This window comes from Mustela putorius, unplaced genomic scaffold (assembly GCF_011764305.1).
Source record: "Mustela putorius furo isolate JIRA1106 unplaced genomic scaffold, ASM1176430v1.1 tig00000224_pilon_pilon_pilon, whole genome shotgun sequence".
Taxonomy (NCBI): domain Eukaryota; kingdom Metazoa; phylum Chordata; class Mammalia; order Carnivora; family Mustelidae; genus Mustela; species Mustela putorius.
In genome coordinates this window covers 16,990,130-17,017,077 of record NW_025421321.1, presented here as the reverse complement: position 1 = coordinate 17,017,077, position 26,948 = coordinate 16,990,130, and the positions used below count along the sequence as shown (strand labels likewise).

Below are 26,948 nucleotides of genomic sequence, written 5' to 3'. Positions count from 1 at the left end.
TTAATTTTTCTGTTTTGAAAATTTGAGGTGACTTTTTTTTCTTGTGTTTTCTTTCTACATTAATAGTTCTCACAGTCTCATCATCGTCAAGAGAGGTTTTTTTCTGTTTGCCCCTGCTTTTTCTTAAAGAGCTGGAAGGCATATAATCGCTTTCATTTAACCTTTCAAACAATAATAGAAATACTTTGGTTTACTTTTTTTCTCATATAGTGAAAATATAGTTTATTGTTTATTTTTTTCCTCTTGTTAAAACTGCCAGACGTTTAATTTTCCTTGTGGGCCCTACTTAACTGTTATTTCATTATTTTTATTCCTCTATTTTGACTTTATTAATGTTTTCTTTGGAGGTTTTAAAATGTAGATAGCAAAATATCGTTTTGCTCCCCTAATAAGTCTTTTGTCTTTTGTTAAAACCATTACCCGATAGATACTGGGGTTCATATTTGTGATAATGTTTCTGAAACGCTGATTTAATCTGCTTTTAATTCAGTAGGATTCTTGGGTATTTACTTTTTTGTGTATGTTGCATTTTCTTATATTATTTGATCTATTAGCATAAGCTTTTATATTTGTCTTTTAGTTCTGCCATCTTTCTACTTTATGAATCATTTAAAATTGCACTCTGCCTTCCTAACGAAGTGATAATTCTTAAAATATCATGTTCAGACTAACTCATTCTTCCATTTCCTTATTGATTAAATAAATAATTATCCAGCAGATGCTGGATGTACAACGACTAACAAGATGGGTGGTGTACTCTGAATTATTTTCTTCAGAACATTAATCATTAATTATTTCTGAAGTTGATATTATATCTCTCCATTTAATAATCACTGTTTGGGTAGGGTGTCTCAGTCATTTAGTACATTTGCTGGTCTAGATGATGTCTTCATTAATAAGAATATCAAATGAAAAGAAAGTACAAGTTGTTGTTTTTTTTTTTTTTAAAGATTTTATTTATTTATTTGACAGGCAGAGATCACAGGTAGGCAGAGAAGCAGGCAGAGAGAGAGGAGGAAACAGGCTCCCGGCTGAGCAGAGAGCCTGATGCGGGGCTCAATCCCAGGACTCTGAGATCATGACCTGAGCTGAAGTCAGAGGCTTTAACCCACTGAGCCACCCAGGCGCCCCTACAAGTTTTTTTTTTTTAATTTTATTTTTTCAGTGTTCCAAGATTCATTGTTTATGCGCCACACCCAGTGCTCCATGCGATATGTGCCCTCCTTAGTACCTACCCACCACCAGGCTCACCTAACCCCCCACCCCTCTCCCCTCTAAAACCCCCAGTTTGTTTCTCAGAGTCCACAGTCTCTCATGCTTCATCTCCCCCTCTTATTTCCCCCAGCTCCCCCTTTCCATATTCCAATGTCCTCTGTGTTATTCCTTATGCTCCACAAGTAAGTGAAACCATATGATAACTGGCTCTCTCTGCTTGACTTATTTCACTTAGCAAAATCTCCTCTGGTCCCATCCATGTTGACACAAAAGTTGGGTATTCATCCTTTCTGATGGAGGCATAATATTCCTCCATATCTTTATGGACCATATCTTCTTTATCCATTCTGAAAGTACAAGTATTTTTAAAGTCATTTAAAAGTTCGCAACATCTAACAGGTTCTCCTATGGAAGCTCCTTGTTATTTTGTAAATGTGACATTCTCTTACCCTTTTGAAGATACTTATGTTCCATCCCATTTGTTTATGACTTTATCATAAATATAATGAAATCTTGGTCAGCCAGATTTCTGCTAGTTAGCATTGTTACCAAGCCGGCACTACTTTTGAGAGGTGGAAAAAAAAGCTTGAAAAAAAATATATAAGAAAACCCTCAGATTTACATTAAAATCACTTTCTTAAATCCATAAGCAGTGGTTCTTAACATTTTTAGAGTCAAAGAACCCTTTGGCTATCCTAGGAAAACTATACACTTTCTATTTAGAAAAATGTACATAGAAAAAGTAATTCTGTATATGTATGCTGGGATTTTGTGCAGCTCCAAAATCTTTTTAGGGACTTTATATTAAGAACTTTTCTTTTTCAGATTTTAAATGTATTTATTTGAGAGCAAGAACATGAGCAGAGGGGGCGCAGAGGGAAAAGCAGACTTCTCACTGAACAGGGAGCCCCATGCAGGGCTCACTCAATCCTGGGACCCCGAGATCATGAACTGAGCCAAAGGCAGACACTTAACCAGCTGAGCACCCACGTGCCTCTTCTGTTTTTTAGATCAAAGAAAAACTACTTCTTGCTAAAAATTGTTATAAAGTGGTCAGGCTGACTAAATAAGGAACAGCACTCAGACCAGTTAAGTCTTCCTAAGACTAAAGAGGGAGAATGTTCCAGGTAACTACTGTCTAAAGAGGGGCTTGAATTCCTTGTGAAGAACAAAAACCTGCCAGCCACCCCCTCCCAACCCACACCCTTTCTAGATCCTTCCATGAAATTTGCAGGCTGCAATAAATACATACAGCAACTACAGATGGGTAAAGGGCGTATTGTACAACTAGGGTTACAAAATATTTAAGGAAACCCACATTGTGAATGACTTTTAATACTCAAGGAAATTGAATTTGCAGAGCAAGAAGAATGTAATTTAGAAATTACACATATTCAATATATTTTAGAGGGATGAGAGGCCAGTTCATAAAGGATTAGTTAGTTATCTCTGGTTCTAATTTCATCGATTTATATTTAAAATTACCATATAGATGGACTAATAAACTGTAGATACAGCTGAAGATCAGATTAGCAATCTGAACGATTGAGTTCAGAACTATGTAGTTCTTGTAGAACTATGTAGTTCTTGTAGAACACTGCATTGAGGGCACAAAGAATTGGGGTAGATGGGGTACCTGGGTGGCTCAGTCGATTAAGTAGCTGCCTTCAGCTCAGGTCATGATCCCAGGTTCCTGGGATTGAGCCCCACGTCGGGCTCCTTGCTCTGTGGGGAGCCTGCTTCGCTTTCTCCTCCTGCCTGCTTGCTGCTGCCCCCACTTGTGCTCTCTCTCCAGTCTGTCCACTCAGCTACATTTCCAGTACCCTAATTCAGAGCACCTATCTTCTAACTGATCTCCCCAAAACATTTTTACTCTGAATACTTTTATATCTGTTTGCCACAAAATTTGGTAATCTTTTTAAAATTAAAAATTGGATAATGTCACTCCCCTACTTATAATTCTACAGTGACTTTCTCTTATAGTCAGTTAAAACTAAATTTAAGGTTACATTTGATCTGACCGCGAATTAATTCTCTGAATATAGGCGCATTCTGCTTTAGATACATTCTGTTCTATTTCTTGACTGTGTTAAGATCATTGTTTCTTTGGGGCCTTGCTGTTTCCTCTTCTGGAATGTTCTTCATCTGCTCTTTCTTATCATTAGTTATCAGTTCAGGTGATAGAAGAGAGGCCTTCCATAACATTGGTGTCTATAGAGATATCTGTCCCTTTCCCTGTTCCCCACTTACTCTTTTTAATATTGCCACATTTTAATTTGTTAGAACCTATCACCTGCTAAGATTTTATTATTTATCTTTTTCCCTCTGCTAGAATATTGATTCCGTGAGGGGAGAGACCTTACCTTCGTTGTTCACTATTATCCTTATCGACGAGAATAATACCTTGGGTTTGATAGGTGTTCAGTAAATATTTGTTTGGAACAAATATGGGAAATTTCTTTTAAAAATAATTTTATTTAATTAATTTTAAAATTGAACATGCAGTGTTATATTAGTTTCAGGTGTACAATATGATTCAACAATTTTATACTCAGTGCTTGTTATAAGTATATTTTTAATCCCTTTATCTATTTACCTATCCCCCCACCCACCTCCCATCTGGCAAACGCCAGCTTATTTGCTGTACTTCAGAGTCCATATTTTGGTGTCTTTTTTGTTATTTGTTTTGTTTCTTAAATTCCACATATCAGTGAAATTGTATAGTATTTATCTTTCTCCCCCACACCCCCCCTTTCAGTAACTCCTGTATACCTATTTAAGTGCTCCAACTTTTTTTTTTATTTTTTATAAACATATATTTTTATCCCCAGGGGTACAGGTCTGTGAATCACCAGGTTTACACACGTCACAGCACTCACCAAAGCACATACCCTCCCCAATGTCCATAATCCCACCCCCTTCTCCCAAACCCCCTCCCCCCAGCAACCCTCAGTTTGTTTTGTGAGATTAAGAGTCACTTATGGTTTGTCTCCAGTAGTTTATTTTTGCCTTTGCTTCCCTTGTGTGAGGAGACAACTCCAAAACAGTGTTGGTAAGGATTGGACATTGGTTCAAGAGATTACTGCCTATCTTTTCTTTTAGGGGTTTTTGTGGTTCCATGACTCATACTTAGATCTTTAATCCATTTTGAGTTTAGTTTTGTGTATGGTGTAAAAAAGTGGTACAGTTTTCTCAATACTATTTATTGAAGAAACTCTCTTTTTTCCATTGTATATTCTTGCCCCCTTTGTCACAGATTAATTGACCATATAAGTATAGGTGTATTTCTGGGTTTTTTGTTCTGTTCCATTGATCTGTTTTTATGCCAGTACCTCCCATACTGTTTTGATTAGTACAGCTTTGTAGTATATTTTGAAATCTGGGATTATGATACCTTCACCTTAGCTCTTTCTCAAAATTTTTTTGCCTATTTAGGGTCTTTTGTGATTCCATACAGATTTTAAATTCTTTGTCTTAGTTCTGTGAAAAATGCTATTGTTATTTTGATACAGATTGCATTGAATCTGTAGCTTGCTTTGGGTAGTACGGAAGTTTTAGCAATGTGGATTCTTTAAAAAAAAAAAGAGTTTATTTATTTATTTGACAGAGATCACAAGTAGGCAGAGAGGCAGGCAGAGAGGAGGAAGCAGGCTCCCCGCTGAGCAGAGAGGCTGATGGGAGGCTCAATCCCAGGACCCTGGGATTATGACCTGAGCTGAAGGCAGAGGTTTAAACCAGGGGCCCCAATGTGGATTCTTTGAAGCCATGAGCATGTAGTACCTTTCCATTTGTTTGTGTCATCTTCTGTTTGTTTCATCAGTGTTTTTTAGTTTTTGGGGTATGGATCTTTCATCTCCTTAGTTAAATTTATTACTGGGTATCTTACTCTTTTTGGTGCAATTGTAAATGAGATTATTGTTTAATTTCTCTTTCTGCTATCTCATTATTAGTGAATAGAAATGCAACTGATTTCTGTGTATTTTGTATCCTGTGAATTTATTGAATTCATTTTTCAGTTCTAGCTGTCTTTGGGGTTTTCTATATATAGTATCATGTCATCTGCAAATAGTGAAAGTTTTACTAATTCTTTACCAATCTGGATGCCTTTTATATCTTATTCTTGTCTGATTGCTGTGGCTAGGACTTCGATTCCTGGGTTGAATAACAGTGGTGAGAGTGGACATCCTTGTCTTGTTCCTGATCTTAGAGGAATAGCTCTCAGTTCTTCACCATGGGTGTGATGCTAGCTGTTAATTTTTCATATATGGTCTTTATTATATTCTGGTATGTTCCCACTAAATCCACTTTGTTGAGAGTTTTTATTGTGACAGATGCTGGATTTTGTCAAATTCTTTTTCATTTATTGAGATGATCTTACGGTTTTGTCTTTTCTCTTATTAACATGATGTATGATGTTGATTTATTTGTGTATATTGAACCACCCTTTCTTCCTTGGAATAAATCCCATTGATTATGGTGAATTATTTTTGTCATATTGTTGGATTCAGTTGGCTAATATTTAGTTGAGGATTTTTGCATCTATGTTCATGAAAGATATTGGCCTGTAGTTTTCCTTTTACTTAGTGCCTTCCTCTGGTTTTGGTGTCAGGGTAGTGCTGGAACTCATAGAATGAATTTTGAAGCTTCCTCTTTTTTTTTTTCCTAATAATTTGAAAAGAATAGGTATTAACTTATTAACTCTTTAAATGTTTGGTAGAATTTACCTATAAAGCCATCTGGTCCTGGACTTATATTTTTTGGGAGTTGTGGTGTTTTGTTTTTTTGTTTTTTTTTTTTGTTTTAAAATTACTGATTCAATTTTGTTGCTAGTAATTGATCTGTTCAGATTTTCTATTTTTTCCTAATTTAGTTTTGGAAAACTGTTTGTTTCTAGAAATTTATCCATTTCTTTCATATTGTCCAATTTGTTGGCATATAACTTTCATAATCTCTTATGAAAGTTTAAATGCTTTTGTATTTCTGAAGGGTTGATGTTATTTCTCCTGCTTCATTTCTGATTTTATTTATTTGAGTCTCTCTTTTTTTTCTTGCTGAATCTTACTGAAGGCATATTAATTTTCTTGATCTTTTCAAAGAACTAGCTCCTGGTTTCATTGATCTGTTTTACTGTTAAGTCTCTGTTTCATTTATTTCTGCTGTAATCTCTATTATTGCTTTCTTTCTGTGGGCATTGGGCTTTGTTTGTTCTTTTTCTAGCTCCTTTAAATGTTAGGTTGTTTACTTGAGATTTTTCTTGTTGAGATAAGCCTGTGTTGCTATAAACTTTCCCATTAGAATAGCTTTTGTTGCCTCCTGAAGATTTTGGGCTGTTATGTTTTCATTTTCTCTGTGTATTTTTTTAATTTCCTCTTTGATTTCTTGGTTGATTTCTTTACTTCATTGTTTAGTAGTTTATTATTTATCCTCATGTATTTGTGTTCTTTCCAGATTTTTTCTTTTGATTTCTAGTTTTATACTATTGTGGTTTAAAAAGATGGATGCCATGATTTCAATCTTTTCCAATTTATTGGGACTTACATTGTGGTCTAATGTTTATTTGATCTGTTCCAGAGACTGTCCCAAATCCCTTTGAAAGGAAGGTGTAAACTGCTGGTTTTGGATTGAATGTTCTGAATATATCTAATTTATTGTTCAAAGCCATTCTTCCTTTGTTGATTTTTCTGTCTTGATAATATATCCATTACTGTAAGTGGGTATCTCCTAATATTATTGTAGTACTGGTAATTTCTTCCTTTCTGTTTGTAATAGTAGTTTCATATATGTAGGTATTACCATGTTGGGTGCATAAATATATACAATTGTTACATCCTTTTGTTAGGTAGTTCTCTTTATCATTATGTAGTGTCCTTTGTCTTTTTTTTAGTCTTTATTGCATAGTCTGTTTTGCCAGATAGAAATTGTGCTTTCCCAGTTTTGTTTTTACCTTCAGTTTGCATGGTACATGTCTTTCCATCTCTTCATTGTCAATCTGCATGTCTTTCAGTCTGAAATGAAGTCTCTTATAGACAGCATATATATGGGTCTTGCTTTTTTATCCATTCAGTCACCTTCTTGTCTTACTGTCTTTTGATTGCAGTATTTAGTCCATTTACATTTAAAGTGATTATTCATAAGTATATACTTAATACGATTTTGTTCTTGTTTTAGGGTTTTTTTGTTTTGTTTTGTTTTGTTTTTTCAGTTCTTCTCTTGCTTTTTCCTCTGTGGTTTGGTGGATTTTGTTAGTGTTATGCTTGGATACCTTTCTCTTTGTTTTCTTATGTATCTATTAAAGGTTTTTTTTTCCCTAATTTGTTACCATTATGTTCATATAGAACATCCTATATAGTCTAAATTCATATAGAACATCCTATGTAGTCTATGTATTGGTGGTCACTTAAGTTTTGAACCCATTCTAAAAGCACGGAATTTTTTCTATGTGCCTCTTCCCACTTCCCTGCCAGTTTATGTATATTATGTCATACTTATACTTCTTTGAATCTCCTGATTGATTTTTATAGTTATAATTTATTTTACTGCCTTTGTGCTTTAACCTCCATACTGGTGTTGTAAGTGATTAGTCTACTTTTATTATATGTTTGCATTTTATTTTATTATATCTGTGAAATTTTTTCCTTCCATAATTTTCTTACACTAAATTATTGCCTGTTCTTTCTACTCTTCTTTAAAGAATTCCCTTTAATATTTTTTTGTTTGGTTTGGTTTGGTTTGGTAAGCCTAGTTTAGTGGTGATGAACTCCTTTAACTTTTGTTTGTCTGGGAAGGTCATTATCTCTCTTTATATTCTGAATGATTGCCTCACTGAACACCAAGAGTGTTCTTGGTTGAGTGTTTTATCCTTTTAGGGCTTTGAATATATCTTGCCACTGCATTCTAGCCTGCAAAGTTTCTGTTTTAAAATCAACTGTTAGGCTTATGTGGTTTCCCTTGTGTATGACTGTTTTCTTTTCTCTTGCTGTTTTTAAAATTTTCTCTTTATCACTTGTTTTTGTCATTTTAACTAGTATATGTGTTGGTGTGGACCTCCTTGGGTAAATTTTGTGGGGGGGCTCACCATGCTTCCTGGGTCTGGATATCTGTTCCCTCCCTGGAACAGGGAAATTTTCAGCAATAATTTCTTCAAATAAGTTTTCTGTTGCTTTCTGTCTTTTGAGATCCCTAAGAAGTGAACATTACTGTGCTTGATGATATTGTTGAGTTCCCTGACCCTATTTTCATTTTTTATTATTCTTTTTACTTTTTGCTGTTCAGCTTGGTTGCTTTCCATTACTCTGTCTTCCACATCACTGCTTAGTTGTTCTGCCTCTTCTCTTCTGCTGTCAATTTGTTCTAGTGTATTTTGAATTTCAGTTACTGAATTTTCCATCTCTGACTGGTTCTTTTTTATATTTTCTATCTCTTTGTTGAAGGTCTTACTGAGATCCTCCACTTTTTTCTCAAGGCCAGTGAGTATCTTTATGACCATTACTTTGAATCCCTTATCAGGCATATTGCTTATATCTCCATTTCATTTAGCTCTCTTGCTGTGATTTTTGTCCTGTTCTTTCATTTTTGCCATATTAGTTTGTCTCCTCATTTTGTCTAACTCTGTGTTTGTTTCTTTGTATTAGGGAAATCAGCTCCATCTCCTGATCTTGAAAGTAGTGGCCTTATGAAGAGGTTTTGTGGTGTGTTGTAGCACAGTGTCCTCTGTTCATTGGAACCAGGCACTTCAGGGATGTCTCCTGTGTAGCTATGTGGGTCCTACTGTGTGACTGGATTGCATTTACCTTTAGTCTAGTTGGGTGCAAGGGTCCATTTTTAGCTATTTGGGGTGCTTTGGTCAGGGTTTGGTCCCTGTGCTTTTAGGGGGCTTGTAGTAGGTTAGCAGTCAGATTGGATGCCTGCCCTTAGTCAGTGTGCTCTGGGACTGCAGGCATACTGAGCTGCGGGGCACTATGTCTGCACTGCCAGTTATAAGGTTTGGCTGCTGGGACTGTGGCTACACTGGTTTGTATGGTTATATTCCCTTCTCCCCAGGACAGGAGTCATTTTGGAGTGGTACTGGTCCCTGCTGGGGTTGCTTGCATGGTGTTTGGGGAAGATGTGGCTTTGGAGGCATGCCTGCTGAGTGGGTCAGGTTGGATGTGGTACCTCTGCAAGGGAAGGCAGAGGTGGGACTTGGTGTGAGCAATATGTGTAGAGAATGTTTGTGGTGGTTCCACAAGTATCTGGCTATAAAGGGGGGGGGGTGCCACGGTAAAAGAATGGCACTGGCTAGCACTTTTGTTCTTGAAGTCTCCTAAAGATTCCTGCACATCTAGCACAAAATGTGAGCTACCCCAGGCACTTTCCAAACTGCTTCTGCCTTGCAGTGTCTCTGCAGAAGTATTTGCTATGCTGGCTCTTTGAGGGTGGGGACTCAGTTTTCTGTTATCCTCCAGCTCTCCTGAAGCTGATCCAGCTGATTTAAAAATACCTGGAGTTAGGGTCTGCTGATTTTAAAACTTTGGAAGTTAAGCCCCACTGGTTTTCAAAGCCAGATGTTATGGGGACTCATCTTTCCAGTGTGGGTTCTCCATACCTGTGGTACCTGCTGTGGATTCTGCTCCTCTCCCTCCTTGGTGCTTTGGTATCCCTCCTGTGTGAGATTAGTCTCACAGAGGTTTGGTTCCTAAATGCATTTCTGCCCCTTCTGCCCCTCCTGTACTTCTCAGTGTGGCCTTCTCTACGATTGACTGTTAAATCTCATGTGCCAGTTTTTGAGTCTTTTCCAGAGTTAGTTGCACTGTGTGTTCATGAGCTTAGGATCTTACTGCTCTGCCATCTTCTCAGAAGTCCAAATATGACAGATCCCTTTTTAAACCCCAGGAAGCTCTTCATCTCAAAATGGAAGAGAGGAGTGTGGCGTCTACCTTTTGGGGCTGTTTTTTAAACCATTTGGATCTTAGTGTTCTTTTTGGGGGAATGGTGGTTACTGCTTTTTAAATTTTAATTCCAGTATAGTTCATATATAGTGTTCATTTCAGTTGTACAATGTAATTTTATGTATTCCTCAGCACTCATCATAAGTGTATTCTTTAATACCCATCACCTATTTTATCTATCTTCCCACTCACCCCTCTGGTAACCATCTCTTTGTTCTGTGTGGCTAAGAGTCTGTTTTTTTGGTTTGTGTCTTTTTTCCCCCCCTTTGTTTTGTTTCCTAAATTCACTATAGGTGGAAATCATATAGTATTTGTCTTTGTCTGACTTAATTATTTCTCTTAACATTATATACTATTGCTCCATCCATGTTACTGCAAATGGCAAGACTGCATTCTTTTTATGGCTGAATAATATTCCAGTGTGTGTGTGTATACACCACATCTTCATCCTTTCATCCATCCATGGGCTGCTTCCGTTATTGGCTATTGTAAATAATTCTGTGGTAAACATAAGGGTGGTCTTATTTTTTGGATTAGTGCTTTCATATTCTTTGGGTGAGTACCCAATAGTATAGTTAACTGGGTCATAGGGTAGTTTGTTTTTAATTATTGAGGAACCTCCGTACTGTTTTCTACAGTTGCTGTTCCAGTTTGCATTTCTGCCACTAATGCATGAGGATTTCTTTTTTTCTCCACATCCTCATTAACACCTCTTTTGTGTTGTTGATTTTAACCATTCTGACAGATGTGAGGTATTATCTCACTGTGATTTTGATTTGCCTTTTTCTGATGATGAGTCATGTCAAGCATCTTTTCATGTGTCTTGTTGGCCATCTGTATGTCCTCTTTGAAGAAGTATCTGTTCAAGTTTTCTGTCCACTTTTAAATTTTTTTAAAGATTATTTTTTTGTTGTTAAGTTGTATTCTTTATTTATTTTGGATACTGATCCTTTATCAGGTATGTCATTTGCAAATACCTTTTCTCATTCAGTAGGTTGTCTTTTAGTTTTGTGGATAGTTTCCTTTGCTGTGCAGAAGCTTTTTATTTTGGTGTAGTCCTGATAGTTTATTTTTGCTTTTGTTTTCCTTGCCTCAGAAGACATACCTAGAAAAATGTTGCTCTGGCCCATGTTAGAGAGATTATTGCCAATGCTCTTGTCTAGGATTTTTATGGTTTCATGTCTCACATTTAGGTTTTTAGTCTGTTTTGAGTTTATTTTTGTATATGGTGTAACAAACTGGTCCAGTTTCCTTCTTTTGCATATAGCCAAATTATGAATGTTAGTATTGTTATTTGCAGAATCATAGTAGTAGACTCATTGAGCTCTGATCTTCCAGCTTCCTTCCAGTTTCCGAATTTCATGAATTCTAAGTATTTTGTAGCATTTCTGATAAATTTTTAATTACTGAGACTTAAATGTTTTTAATATTTGCAAAATATCTCTCTACTGGCTTTTTAAAAGATGTTATTTAAAAAAAAACTTCCTGTGGATTACAGTCCTATTATAACAGAATATATACATTCTTAAAATTAATTATACTATATAGAATTGTTCAATAAAAGGAGAAAAGTCAGTATTGCAGTGGTCAGAAACTTTGTTAGTTACATGTACAAAAAGACAAAAAAAACCCAGCAGTTTTACACATGCTAAATGATTAAGAAATACTAAGTACTACAATAAATAAGGTACTGAATAATGCTTGAGGTTTGCCTGTTAAAATGGGCTTCAGAAGGACTGCCTCTTGGAAGATTTTGAGAAGTGTGATACAAGGCAGGTTATCTGCAATCCGGTGGAAATTTCAACACTAGATGTAGACATGTGTGGTTTTTCATGTGCAGCAAACTGAGGCAGCTGGTAGAAGTTAGAAGTGTATACTGTTTGTGTATTTCTACATTGCTTGGTTCAGTTTTTTTTTAGCTCATTTCAAATGGTTGCCTTTTTCTGTGTTTACCTAGTGAATGCTTGTCCCAGAGGAGAAATTGCACCTAAGCAAATGCAAAATCCACATGATGCTTAGATAGTTGCCTAATACATTAATCTCTCAGGAAAAAATTTTGTTGCAAAACAACCATTATAGCAGAGCTGGCTATAATTTTAGCCTTGAAAAAGTTGCACGGATAGTACACACAGTGTTTTTATATGCCTCACCCAGTTCCTCTAAATGTTCAGATTTTGTATAACCATAATATAATGATCAAAACCAGGAACTTGACATTGATGCTGCCATGTTAACTAACCTTAGAGCCTCTTCAGATTTTGTCATTTTCTCATTCTTTTCTTGTTCCAGGATCAGACAGACTCAGGATCCCATATTTCATTTACTTGTCATGTTTCCTTCATCTTCTTTCATCTTCTGTCATCTCTCACAGTTCTTTATTCTTTCTTTGTCTTTCCTGATCTTGACACTTCAGAGAACACCTGGACAATTATTTTGTGGATTATCCCTCCTAATTTGGATTTGTCTGATATTCATGGTTAGATTGAGATTATGCGTTTTTGTCAAGAAAACCACAGAAGGGATGTTGTGTCCTTCTGACTGCATTATATACATGATATCTGAGACATTGGGGTTTTTTTGAGACATTAATTTTTAAGATGTGTTCAGTGTTTCTATTTTTTATTTGTGTAATATATATTTAATACTTTACTGTCACTTGTTTTTAATGTCTTCATTTTCAACAGTACTTTGACTTTTTTTTTTTATAAGCCCTGTGGAAAAGAATTACACTGTTATGGCTATGCTTTTATAGGCTTTGATTATTTTTCTTTGTATAGTTGTACATTTTATAGTATATTTTGATTCCTCAATTATTATTGAGTAGTATATTTCACTTTCTCAGTTGTTGCTATCAATTTGAGAGGGTAATAATCATTTTTGAAATACTAGTGTTATTCTATACTGTCTTTGTGAAATCTTTTTATGTAATTACTATCATTATTTTGTTTCAGTGTCAATAGTAATGGGAATTCCCACAGTGAAGAGAGAAGTGAAATCTTACCTCATAGAAACCCTTCATTCCCTTATTGATAATCTGTATCCTGAAGAGAAGTTGGACTGTGTTATAGTTGTCTTCATAGGAGAGGTAATTATTTGTCATTATTTTTTTTTTTACTACACGTAATGTATAAGAGTTGAAACCACAAATGAATGTTTTAATATGCTTTTATAAGCATGTTTTTAAAAATGTAATGAATAAGTGTTAGATAATACATTTTTTTCTGATAGTTAAATGTAAGTCTAACTTGTTATGTTTTCCTTAACTTGTCTCCTATAGTAACAGTCCAGGAATAGAGATCTCTTGTGAGGAGGATATTATTATATACAATAATCTTTAAGAGCAATGAGTCCCCGTATTTAAATTCAGCTCTCAGACCTGAATTTAGAGTTTTGCACTAATTTTCTTTGGGAGTTTTGAAACCTGAGAAAGGTTTTGCCTGGGTTGGGGTTTTATCGTTTCCTTATTTTCTCTCCCCCCTACTCTGCATTCCCAAGATGCAGCCATTATTATTTTAAAAGTCAAAATATAAGGACCTGGCGATTCACGGACCTGTACCCCTGGGGATAAAAATATATGTTTATAAAAAATAAAAAATTAAAAAAATATATAAGGATGGGGAACATTTCTTATATTTTACTCTCCTCACAAGATCTAGGGAAAGCATATTAAATATGCTTTTTGGAAATAATGAAGGAAAAAAGCACCTGGAGTAAATATTTTCGTAATTATCATGTAGAATTTCAGAATATGAAAGGATTTAGGACATTTTCTGGTTCTAGCATACTGGTTTGCAACTTTTCTTGGTCTCTCATGTCTTTAAAAAAATATTATTAATGATTTCTTTAATATAAAAGTAAACACATGCATGCCATTTAAAACAATTACAGAAATGTGTAATGAAAATTTACTGGTTACTCCTCCATGTAGATATAACTACTATTGATGTTCTGAAATATATTTTAAGAAATTCTTCCTATGGCTTGTATACATTTATATGTAAATGGGATCATTATATATATTTGTTCATATCATGGACATTTTTCTATACTAAAAAGAATATCATATCATCATTTTTTGTGATTGCAAAATAATCCATCATATGGTTTTAACATAATTGACTTAGTTTCTGATTGATAGACATAGATTGTTTAAAATTTTTGCTCTTTTTTTTAAAGACTGCACGGTGCATTTCTATAAGTAAATTGTTGGGGACTGGAATATTTACTGATGTGGGATCCATTCCTAAATGTGTAATTGCCTGTTCATAGTCCACATACATCAAAATGTTCACACATGGTCAAAGGCCCTCCAGAAGTTGAGCTAGGTTATTCTTCCAGCTGTCTGAGAGAGACCTGTTCCCATGCTCTGTTAGATAATACTGCTAGATAATATTGGTCTTCAGGGTTTTTTGCCAACTTGATGGGTAAAAAGAAAATATTTCTTTTAATTTGGATTTCTTTACCAAATGGGATTAAATATTGGCTTTTAACCCCTTGTATTTATAGAGTGTATTTGTCAATAGCATATTGTATGTCAGTAGAAATTGGAGTAGTCTCCTTGGTTTATATGTCTTGTGGCCATTTGTATTTATACAAATTTTTGTCAACTAGTAGAAATTGGGACAGTCTCCTTGGAAAGCAATTTGGCAATAGCTGTTCAGATTTAAAGTACTAAATACTCAGTGACCTAACATTCTGCTTCTAAAAATTGAGGTAGTAGAAGCATTTTCAAGTGTGTAAATATATTCAGGCTTATACACACATTTATACAGCTCCTACGTATGCATTAATTAGATGAATAGAGATAATGGTCTTGTGGAACAAACATTTCATGTTGTGAGAGTTGGATTATGGGGTTATGCCACTTTCTCTTGTATACACTTTTGTAAGATTAGAATTTTGAGCATGTACTGATTTTTAATGAGAAAAAAAAAGCCTTAACACCATAAAAGAAAAGAAATTTGTACTTGGGTAAAGGGAAGACTCAGATTTTTTTCTTTTTTTTTTTTCTTCCTGTGTAGGGAAATCTCACTACTTCCCTACTGTGTGTTTGTTCCCTGTGTGGCTCTACTTTTTTTTTTTTTTTAAGGTTTATTTATTTATTTGAGAGAGATTGAGAGATAGAGATAGTGAGGGAGAGAGCATGAGCAGAGAGGAGAGGGAGAAGCAGGCACCCCGCTGAGCAGGGAGCCTGACATGGGGCTTGATCCCGGGACTCTGGTAGGATCATGCCTCGCAGGCATCCCTGTCTCTTCTTTGACCTAGACACTTCGTGGACACTTTTGGTCAGCAACTGTATGGAACTTTGGCCCACCCCAAGGAATTCTCTGTGACAGCTTCTGGATGTCCTACAGTTGAACTGAATTCTGATGTGATCTACCTGAAGTTGAGGTCAAATCTCACAGATTAAGGGCTCGTTTGCACAGAACTGGCTCCCATGCCCACATGCACGCATACTTCGGAGGCCAGTTGCAAGCCCTGTGTTTCTGACCAACCAGCTATAGGTTGGAGGTTCCAAAGAGCCCTTTCCTTGGGTGTGACTAATTTGTTACAGTGCCTAACAGAACTTTGTGCAATACTTATGTTTACTAATTTATGAAAGGATATGATAAAGGATAGAGATGACAGCCAGATGGAAGGGGTGTGCAGCACAAAGTAAGTAGGAAGGGGTGTGGAGCTTCCATGCTCACCGAGGGCGCCATTCTCCCAGCACCTTTATGTATTCACCAGCATGCAACCTCCCCCACCCTGTCCTTTTGGGTTTTTCTGGAGGCTTCATTACATAGTCATGACTTACTAAATCATTGGCCATTGGTGATTGATTCAGCCTCCTGGTCCTCTACCTTCTCTGGAGGTTGGAGGGGTAGGACCGAAAGTTCCAACACTGATCACATGGTTGGCTCTCCTGGCAGCCAGCCCCCATCCTTCATTAGGGTGGTGGGAAGGGATGGGTCCCAAACCACCTCATTAATGTAACAGAAGAACATCTGCTGTGCTTATTATTTGTGAAATTGCCAGGGTTTGGGGAGCTCTGTGCCCGAAATGGGGCAAAGACCAAATATATATTTAATATTACAAATCACAATGCCATAACTTAAAAATAGTTTTCAGTCTATAGGGTCAGATTTGTGTACATAAGAATTCAGGACCCTTCACCTGATCACTAAGATGTAATAACACTGGGTGTGGGGTGGATGACCCATATTCAAGGCCTGAATTCTGCCATTTAACTGCCACTTGAGCCTCCTAAGCTCAGCAGTGTTGCAGGCAGGTGTAGTGAGATCACACACAGGGAGAGGTGTTGCATGCTTACAGTTCAGTGCGACTGCCTGCAGTTTTCTGAAGACCCCCGAATTGCGGTGTTTGTATATGTGTTGATGTAGATTTCAGCATCTGGAAGAAAATCTGTTCTGAGCCACAAAGTTGATTTGAAGAATTGATGGATTTATAGAGTTCACTGAATTGCCTTTAGGCAATTGAGAATTATTAATCACTATGTTTGATTCTACCTTGATTAGTAGTTATTAATCTAAGTGTTTGGTAGCCTGAGGCACATTAACACTAGTAACAAATACATATTCTGTGGAGGTGACCACGATCTGTATGTTGCATGGTTTCTGGCTCTAGATCTCTAGCATCTTCCTAAGCCTGCATTTCGAACTGCCTACTTGATAACATTAGTTGAATGTTTTATGAGCAGTTTTTAATCCGTCCATAACTAAGTTAATCTGGTTTTCTCAAACTGCTTCTCCTCCAGGTTTCCCATGTTATTCATGGGAATTCCCATGTTATTCAAATCTTTTTTACCTCACAGAATTAATAGGTCTGTGTTCCAGTTCTTTTACTCTCAGTTTGTCACATAGACCTAGCTTGTCCTCAGTTCTGTTTGTGTTATTCCTTAGCCTGAAGTGTGGCCTCTTCCTTTCTTTCTTAATCATCTTTCAGGTCCCTGCTCATCCCTTTTATGAAACTGTCCTCAGCCTCCTATATGAAATTTGTTTAGGTTAAATAGGTAGAAGTAAACTGATCTTTTGCAAACATTTTTAATGTGTGAATTACCTCTGGTCCACTTTAATGTGTGAGCAAAAAATTAAAAATGAAAAAGAGCTGTAGAAGAAAGCATATAGATGTTAAAATATATCATAGTCTTTTCATGCCTGTTTGACCTCCCATTCTTCATGTTCTTTTTTTCTTGGAGAGGGTCCATGAGACTGCCCCTCTGGGAGAAGAGGAGACACAAAAAAGTAGTTCCTGGCTCTATTTTTGTTCTTTGTTCCTCTCTGGTGATTTCTCCCCTGGGGTCAATTGGGCATAAATGATGAGACATTTATAGAACATGCAAGGTTTTGAGAGTTGACTGTTAATGTACTGTTTGAAAGTTTACTGACTCTATTCTAGAATTGCAGGACTTAAGAGGAATAAATTCCAGTTGCTCTGAAGGATCCATGATATGATCCAAGTGTGATATTCAGATTTTAAGATTGTATCATTCTCACATTTACTTTAACTTAGCACTTTTACTTTAAATTATGACCTTTGCATTTTAATGATCTTTTGTCTGTATGTCTCATTATTTGTTATGTATTTTATAGTATTTCTTATACTGTATTATCATTCATATTATTAAAATGTTTTCCTACAGTGTCCTCTGGATTTCAGCAAAATTTGTTTTTCCTGTTCTGTTTTTATATTTAGAGAATTCTCCCATTTTATAAATCTGACTGGGAGGAAGCCGCCCTCCCATTATACAAACTAAAAATGCCAGATAATTGCTTTACCAGTTCAGGCATATGACCTGGGCTCAGCCACTTGGATATTCCTATTCTGGACTTTGAGTGGAGCTTAATTATTTTTTGATAACACAGAATACCCCAAAGAATAAAGAGACAAATTATTAGAAATAATAGGGAAATTTGTCAAGGTGACTGGATGAGATTGATTTATTTTTCTATATACCGGCAAAAAACCCATTTCTTCTAAAAGTATTTTTCTAAAGAAGCAGGGATTCTGGAATATGTCTCAGTCTGGGATTGTTTCATGTTTCCTTATGATTAAATTCAAGTTCCACATTTTTTAGCAAGAACACCATAGAAGTGATATGGTATTCTTTTTCAGAGTCTCCTATTGAGAGGATTTTGACATATCTCATTATCACCATTGTTAACTTGTATCACTTGATTAAGGTGGTGTCTGACAGGTTTCTCTTCTATAAATAAGCTCTTTTTCCAGATGTACTTAGAAGCTATCTTCTGGAGTGACGCTTTGAGATCATGCATATATCCTGTTTCTCTTTAACTTTTCCCAACTAATCATTCTTAATGATTCTTGCCTCTGACAGTTATGTTTGTTGAATGGTGATTTCCTTGTTTCTTCTACATTAATTGGAATTTTGCAAGGAAGAACTATCCTTTTCTTCAATTTTATTTTGTTGGTTATTGATACCAGTGTGAAGTTGTGGATATTATGGTAAATTTTTTACTTTGTTATTAAAATTGTTAAAATTTGGCCACTTGTTGCTCTTTCAATATGCCCCATCATTTTTCCTTATATCCTAGCAGCGTAAGAAGTTCTCAGCTTATTTTGTATTTTCCCTCCCCCAAACCTGGAATCAGCCATGTCCAGAGGGAACCTAGTATCTCTTAATTGGAGAGAAACCAATTAATTGGAGAGAAACAAACCTGTTATCTCTTAATAGGAAATACATGTATGCATATATACACACATCTGTACATCTATACAGGTCTTAAGTCCATTTATCTGTATGTGTTAAAAATCATGAGTTGGGTAATGACACCTTTGATTCCAGTCCAAATACTGCAGGGTTCATTCTAGCCTCCCCTAATTCCTTATTCTTACTAAGTTCCCCATTAGTGGGAAACTTAGCCTCATGATTCACAGTGTATCTGCTTACTTGCTTAATCCCAAATAAGCACCAAGTAGTTTCTGTATTGCTGATCTGTTTAAACCTGTTGATTAAAGTTCATTTTCTAATTTCTTCAAGAAAGGTCCACATGAGCAATTCTCCCAGAAGTCCTGGGTGGTCCAAGATGTTATCTTCTGCCTTTATTATTTGCTTGGGTATAGAAGCCCCCAATCACAGTTTCTTTTTTAGGAGGTTGGAGGGGAGTGCTAGTGCTGAAGCCAGCTAGATGACCTTCCACGTTTCTCACTGCTTGCTGTAAGAAACCCATCTTGCCCAGTGGCCCAAATGATTCTTTTTCCATCCTTAAAGCCTAGTGATCTTGCTCTAACACGTCTTGATTTCAACCATTGTGGATCATTTTTCCCTGGCACATAATATGGTCTTTAGGTATATAGAATCAAATCTTACTTGTTTTTTTCAGAAAAGAACTTTTGAATGTTCTTTTTATTGTGAACTTTTAAAGACAAGAAAGTTGAAAGAATTTTACAGTTATATCTGCATATATGACACCTATATTTTACTACTAAAGTTTTAGTATTCATTTATCATATCCCTACCTATCCATCCTTTATCCATCATTAATCCGTTGTATTTATATATCTTCTTTCAGGAATTGTCTTCAACCCATTTGCCCATTTAAAAAAAAAAAATTGTGTGGTGTTTTTTTGTGTGTTTTGTTTTTGAGTTATCAGAGTTCTTTATATATACTGGATACTTTTACTTTGTCAAATATGGGTGTTTTGTGAGTATTTTCTCCTAATCTGTGGAAGTCTATTCATGTTTTTCACATTTTCTTGGTGAGGAGAAGTTTTTTTTTTTTTTTTTTTTTTTTTTTTTAATTTTTTATTTTTTATAAACATATATTTTTATCCCCAGGGGTACAGGTCTGTGAATCACCAGGTTTACACACTTCACAGCACTCACCAGATCACATACCCTCCCCAATGTCCATAATCCCACCCCCTTCTCCCAAACCCCCTCCCCCCAGCAACCCTCAGTTTGTTTTGTGAGATTAAGAGTCACTTATGGTTTGTCTCCCTCCCAAATTTTGATGAAGTCTAATTAATTTTTTGCTTTCTAATTATTGTTCTCCATGATCTTAAGAAATCTTTGCCTAGCCCCAAATTGTGAAGATTATCTCTTTTGAAAACTTTGTTTTAATTTTTGTGTTAAGTCTGCCATCCGTCTTGGGTTAATTTTTGTTGTGGTGTAACACAGTGTTCACGTTCATTGTTTTCAGGTGGGTGTTCACTTACTCCAGTACCAGTTGTTGAAAACACTTTCCTTTCCCCACTGGATTGCTTTGATGCCTTTGTTGAAAATCCATGACCACGTACATGTGGGTCTTTTTCTGTTCTGTTTCATTGACCTATAGGTTGATCCTTACGCATGTACCTCACTATCTTGATTACTATAACTTTGAATAAGTATTGAAATAAGGTAGTGGATTAAGTCCTCCAATTTTGTTACTAGCAGAATTGATTTAGATTTTTTAGGTCCTTTGCATTTCCATGCACATTTTAGAATCTTCACAATCATTTCTAATATCTAGTGTTGCTTCATAGTAGCAAGTGCTTTAACTGGGTGTTTTTTCTTTTAAATTAGTGGGGAAATGTTTGGTCATGATTTTTCATCTGTTTTGTGGCTATCGATACAGGGTTTTTTTGTTTGTTTTTGTTCATAGGTTTTGCTGAATTTCTCCTTTTTTTCTTATATTTTTTTGTATAGTTGCTGTGCTGGTTCCTTTTTTATGAATCATCGTGGAAGGAAATAGCTTTTTTTTTTTTTTCTCCTTTAGGCCACCGGGTTACAAGAGGAGGAGGGGGTAAAGTAGTGTTCCAGACTAGTTGTTTTTTAATCAAAGACTGTCTTTGTAGCTGCTACAGTCAGGCTGCTTCCTACAAATATAGTTGGTCTGTGTAATTCTTCAGGCTACCTCTGATTATTGGAACCACATTGGATTCCTTTAGAGTTTGAGAAATTTGGTTATTAATATTTGTCTTACTGAAAATGGAGTTTGCAGTTTTCTATCTGTTTCTCATTGGTAATGCTGTATAATGTCAGTGCTTCCTAGGCAAACTCTATATAAGTGGCGCAATTTTTTCTAGTTAGTTTAGTGTGCTTTCAGTGAGAGTTCAGTTCCCTGAATGCTTTGAAACTTTTTCCCACCCAAAGCATCTGAAGATTACATTAGCCTCAGAGACAGTAGTCCTCTGTCTGGTTATGTTTTCTCAAGCTCTTATAATTACCTGTTAGTCCTCTTTTCTAAATAAAGGCAGAAGTACAGATACCATTCTAATTATTCTTTCATTCGATGAACATGTATTTATTGAAGTACTAAGGTGAAGAAAGTCCTGGAGGAGATTTTTAAAAAAATCCACTAGACAAGAGATGGTGCTCTTGTAATCTAGCATTACAAAGGGATATTTTTTTCTCTACTTACTTTTGTTGTTCTGCATTTGAGAACAATATATTAATTATACATACCCATGGCTGAAGAGTCCCAGCAGTCTGCGGAGTTTGTTATTCTAAACAGTAGTCTCCTGTCTTCACTCTTCCTAACGCCCCTCTAATTTCCTTCTTTTCCCTTCGCCATTTCCTTCCCGCTGAGACCTTTTCTATCCTCTCACCCAGCTGGTTGGCAGCCAGGCAGACCAGACAGACCTCCCTATAATGCTCTTCAGTTGACATTATTTTTTGATCTTTTCAAAGAACTTTTAGTTTTATTGACTTCATCATTTTTTTTATTTTCCTGCTACATTAATTTCCATTCTTTATTACTTCTTCCCTTCTACTTTTAGTTTAGTTTTCTACTGCTTTTAGTTTGGTTTACTCTTTTTCTAGATCTTTAGATTTTTCCAAATTCTTAGGACCCCACACCCCCCCCCCTTCTAGATTTTCTAGAATTTTTTCTTGAATTCTTAGGTTATTAGCTGGAGATCTTTTCTAATAGAGTCAATTTCAAGTTTTAAATTTCTCTCTCAGTTCCACATTAGCTGCATCTCATAAATTTTGTTATGTACAAAATACTTTCTAAATCCTCTTGTAATCTGCTCTGACCGTGGATTATTTGGAAATGTATTGTTTAATTTTTACTTATTTGTAGACTTCCTGAATTTCCTTCTGTTGTTTTATTTCTAATTCAGACCTTTTAAATTTACCAATACTTGTTTATAAGCTAGCACATGGTCTATCCTGGACAAGATTCCATGTTGCTTAAAAAGAATGGATTCTGCTATTGTCCAAGAGGTGTGTTTTATAAATGTCTGTTAGATCGAGTTGGTAGTATTGTTCAGATCTTAAATAGACTTGCTGATTATCTGTCTCAGGTTTCTGGTTTTCATTTTAAATTACACATTACTGTGTAAGTGCATCAATAGTGTTTTGGGCCTGTAATTTTTTTAGCAGTTGCATTTTAAGATGTTTACTTAAGCATTTGTTACAGATCATACCCAAGTCAATTAGGAAGAAATGGTACATACATAATATCCTATTAAATTTGCTTATAATTCAACCAGTATTTACCCAAACAGTGGTAAGTACTAGGCATATCTTTGAGTAAAACAAAGCCTCTTTCCAGTGAAACTTACAGAAAATGGTAATAAGTTTTTGAAGAAGAAGAATATTAGAAAGAATATTAATAATAAATAATTTGGGTTTATAGAAAATTTATGCAAATAATACAGAGACTATTCCCTTGACTTAGCTTGCCATAATATTTACCACATATGTAGCCATGACAAAACTATCAAAACTAGGAAACTAACATTGGTATAATACTATTTGCTAAACTGTAGACTTTATTCAAATTAGTTGTTTTTCCACCTATGGTCGTTTTTATGCTTTAGCAAACCAGCCCTAAGTACCGCCTTGCATTTAGTTGTTCTGACTCCTTAGTTGCCTTCTACCCATGACAGCTGGTTGTACTTTCCTTGTCTTTCATGAACTTGGAGATCTTCATTGAGCACACTAGTCAGTTACATTGTAAAATACCTCAGTCTGGATTTGTTTGCTATCTTCTCGTGATTGGACCGTAGTTATGCATTTTTGGTGAGAATAACAGGACTTACCTTTTGAAAGGGTCACGCTGACTTCCTTGGAAAGGAAAGCAAAGAACCTGCTTAGGAAACTATTGTAATAATACAGGTGAGGCTTAGACTAGGATAATTGAAGAGGTGGTGAGAATTTGATCGGAATGAGTTCTGATTGGAAAAGTTTGAGAACTGTTGCTGTAGCATCAACTATTTAGGAGAAGGAAAGGAGGAAAGACTGTGATAGACATATTGGAAATGAAGTGTGTGTATGTTTGTTTATTCTTTTAACAGCTTGACCATTTTACTAGAAACTAGTAAGGCCAGCTGGTATTTATTAGCCTTTCTGATACGTCTGCATTGAATTTAAAGTATCATAAAGCCAAGCATTAGATGGATAGGAATAGCTTCTCCTTTGACCCTAGGGACATAAAATTTATTATGAGCTGCCAGTCCCATTCTAGCCCATGGGGTCCCTTTAGTGCTTTTGATTTGTCACTTGTACACATTAGTTTTCTGGAATTTTCTTTGGTTCCTTGTTATGTAAAGTAACATCTGTTTTAGGCCCTGAAAGAGTTAATAAGGACTGGATTTACTTTTCCTGCTATAAGCAGCTAGAAGGCTGAACAAAATATGATTCCTTTGTTCTCAGACATTGGACAGCAGACTGTGCACAACAGGATTCCCTGAGACAGAAAAATGAATGCAGTGAATACCACAATTTCCCCAACTTTCTGCCTGGAGATGCATTCCAGATCACACTGCACAAGGGCAGTCACAGGGAGAGCAAGGGGAAACTGTAGAACAGAGTTGCAGAAAGGAGACTGCTGCACAGAAAATGAGAGTGCCTTTGGGTCCTTGTTATATTGGGGTGTGTGTGCGCACAGGGTACACTACACAAGTCTGGGGAGAAAAATGATCAGGGGTCTGCAACCTGAATATTGCCATTGCTCATGTACTTTGAGTTCTGATGGGCCTGAATGGCAAGTCCTTGGTAGTCACCCAGGACATTTACTGGAGAATCCAGAGGAGTCAAACTGTCTTTGAAGTGGTCATTCTAGTCCCACCCACCCCACCAAAGCTAAAAAGAGGCCTGTGAGGGGTCAACTGATCCACAGTTGCCTGCCTGCTTAAATCAAGCCCAGTGCTTTAAAAAAATAAAAATTAAGACACTCAAAAATGCAGGATTTATGATGTCTGTCATCAAATAAAAAAGGGCTATCATGCCAAGAAGAAAAAAATGAACCATAACTAAAAGAAAATTTAGCTGACAAAACAAATCTAGAAGAGATAGAGGTGATAGAATTGGAAGGAAAGGACAACAAAACTATTACAGACGTTTTCAAGTACTTAACACACTGAGGAATGGAATGGAAGATGTATAAAGAATCAAATGGTATAACATAGAGCAAAGGAAAGTACATCTCTGAAACTTAAACTTTACTATATAATCTTAACAGATTAGATACCAAAGGAAAGGATTAGATACCTTTGAATTTAAGAATGACAGTAGAATTTACCCAAAATTAAGAATATAGAGAAAGAGACTGAAAAAGTACAGTGTTACTCACTGCATTTATCTATGGGATAATAGTAACTGCTCTACCATATGAGAGTCCAGATTGGAGAGGAGAAGGAAGGAATAATCACTGAAATTTTTCCTTTTTTTTTTTTTTAAGAAAAGTGTAAATCCTTAGATTTAAGAAGTCCAAAAAAATCCAAGCAGAATAAACAGAAAACCACTGTCAGGTATGTCATAATCAAATTGCTATAAACAGATAAAGGGCAGGTCTAGAAAGAAGCCTAAGCAAAGATACATTATACACAGAAAAAGAAGAGTAAGAATACTATAGATTCTTGTTAGAAACTGTGCAAGTCCAAGACAATGGAACAATGTCTTTAAAGTGCTAGAGGAAGAGCCTGTTTTTTTGTTTTTTTATTTCTAAATTTTTAGATGAATTGTCTTAGATCTCATCAGTCAACATTACAAAGTATTCATGCTACATACATCCTCATGACACCCAGGTATGTGGGTGTCTGTTAGAGCGGTATACAGATACAGTGTAACCTCTGTCCAGATAACAATGGCATTTTTCTCAGAATTAGCACAAAGAATCAAAGAATCAAAGGGTACCTTGATCCCTTCTACTAGTTGGCAGCCTAAGGGCTGGTCCACACTGAATGTGTGCTTGGCCTTCTGCTACGTCATGGGCTGTAGGCCATTGATTAGTGAGCTTCTGAGTTGTTAGCAAATTCTTCCACAATCTTTGTTTGAGATTTTAAGTGTAATTTCTTTCATTACTCGATAGAGTGAATAAAGAAAAATGTGTAAGGATATAGAAGACTAGTACAATGCTATCAACCTAATGATACAAAGTCTTAAGAGGTTATGCAGGAGGTAACTATCCAACGTGGTGGATATTGTTATTTTTATGACCTCTTTTCTGGAGACTCTTATGGCCTATTGACTAATTCAGACTTTTTTTTTTTTTTAAGATTTTATTTATTTATTTGACAGAGAGAGATCACAAGCAGGCAGAGAGGCAGGCAGAGAGAGAGGAGGAAGCAGGCTCCCTGCTGAGCAGAGAGCCCGACGTGGGACTCGATCCCAGCACCCTGAGATCATGACCTGAGCTGAAGGCAGCGGCTTAACCCACTGAGCCACCCAGGCGCCCTAATTCAGACTTTTTAAAAAATTGGATTATAACTGACATACAATATTATGCTAGTTTAAGATGTACAAGATAGCTATTCAGTATGTTTATGTATTTTTAAATGATTACCGTGATAGGTCTAGTTACCATCTGTCACCATACAAAGTTGTTACAGTATTATGCATTCTATCCCTATGCTATGCATTACATCTTCATAACTTACTTACTTTATAACTGGGAGTTGGTACCTCTTAATCTGCTTCACCTCTTTCACCACCCCCCAACCCTGCAACCACTAGCTCTCCTTATCTAGGAGTCTCTTTTCATTCTGTTTGTAAATTTGTTGTGTCTTTTAGATTCCACATATAAGCGAAATTTTATTGTCTTTGTCTTTGTCTGGCTTATTGACTATAGGTCCACCTGTGTTATCACCAATGGCAAGATTGCATTCTTTGCTATCGCTGAACAGTAGTCCACTTTGTAGATCACATTTTCTTTGTCCATCAGTGGGCACTTGAGTTGCTTCTGTATCTTGCCTATTGTAAGTAATGCTGCAGTGAACATCAGGATACATAGTATCTTTTCAAATTAGTGCTTTTGTGGTTTTTTTTTTTTATTGATTAATACCCAGAAGTGGCATTCCTGAACCATATGGTAGCTGTATTTTAATTTTTTTGTGGACCTCCGTACTATTTTGCAGAGGAGGCTGCCCTGACTTAATTGCCCACCAACAGGGTACGAGGGTTTCCTTTTCTTCTGCCAACACTTGTTGTTTCTTGTCTTTTTGATAATAGCCGTTCTGACGGTTGGAGTGGTATTTCATTGCTGTTTTGATTTGCATTCCCCCGATAATTGTGATAGGGAGCATCTTTTCTTGTGCCTGTTTGTGTGTCTTCTTTGAAGAAAATGTCTATTCAGATCTTCTGCCCCCATTTAAGTCAGGTTTTTGTTAGAGTTGTATCAGTTGTCCAAGTATTTTGGATAGCCGCCATTACAGGTATCTCCTCCCATTCCGTAGGTTGACTTTTCATTGCATTCCTTTTCTGTAAGTTGTTTCCTTTACTGCGCAATGTACTGTGCAATGTAGGTGGTTTCCTTTACAGGGGAGAGGTAGGGAGTGGCCCTGTGGAGATAAAGCCCGGCTGGCCAGCCCTCTCGAGGTCAGGTGGGCAAGAGCTTTCTTCAGAGGCTTCCCAGC

General features: G+C 36.2%; 1 protein-coding gene across 6 annotated transcripts in view; it reads left to right on the top strand.

Moving 5' to 3' along the window:
• The window catches only part of MGAT4A (alpha-1,3-mannosyl-glycoprotein 4-beta-N-acetylglucosaminyltransferase A), a 155,903-nt gene that overhangs the window by 88,749 nt on the left and 40,206 nt on the right, over positions 1-26,948 (top strand). For all 6 annotated transcript variants that reach the window (XM_004752879.3, XM_045077791.1, XM_045077788.1 and 3 more), the window contains exon 5: positions 13,094-13,227. In XM_004752879.3, the coding sequence (XP_004752936.2) occupies positions 13,094-13,227 (134 nt within the window). The remainder of the gene's footprint in view (positions 1-13,093; positions 13,228-26,948) is intronic.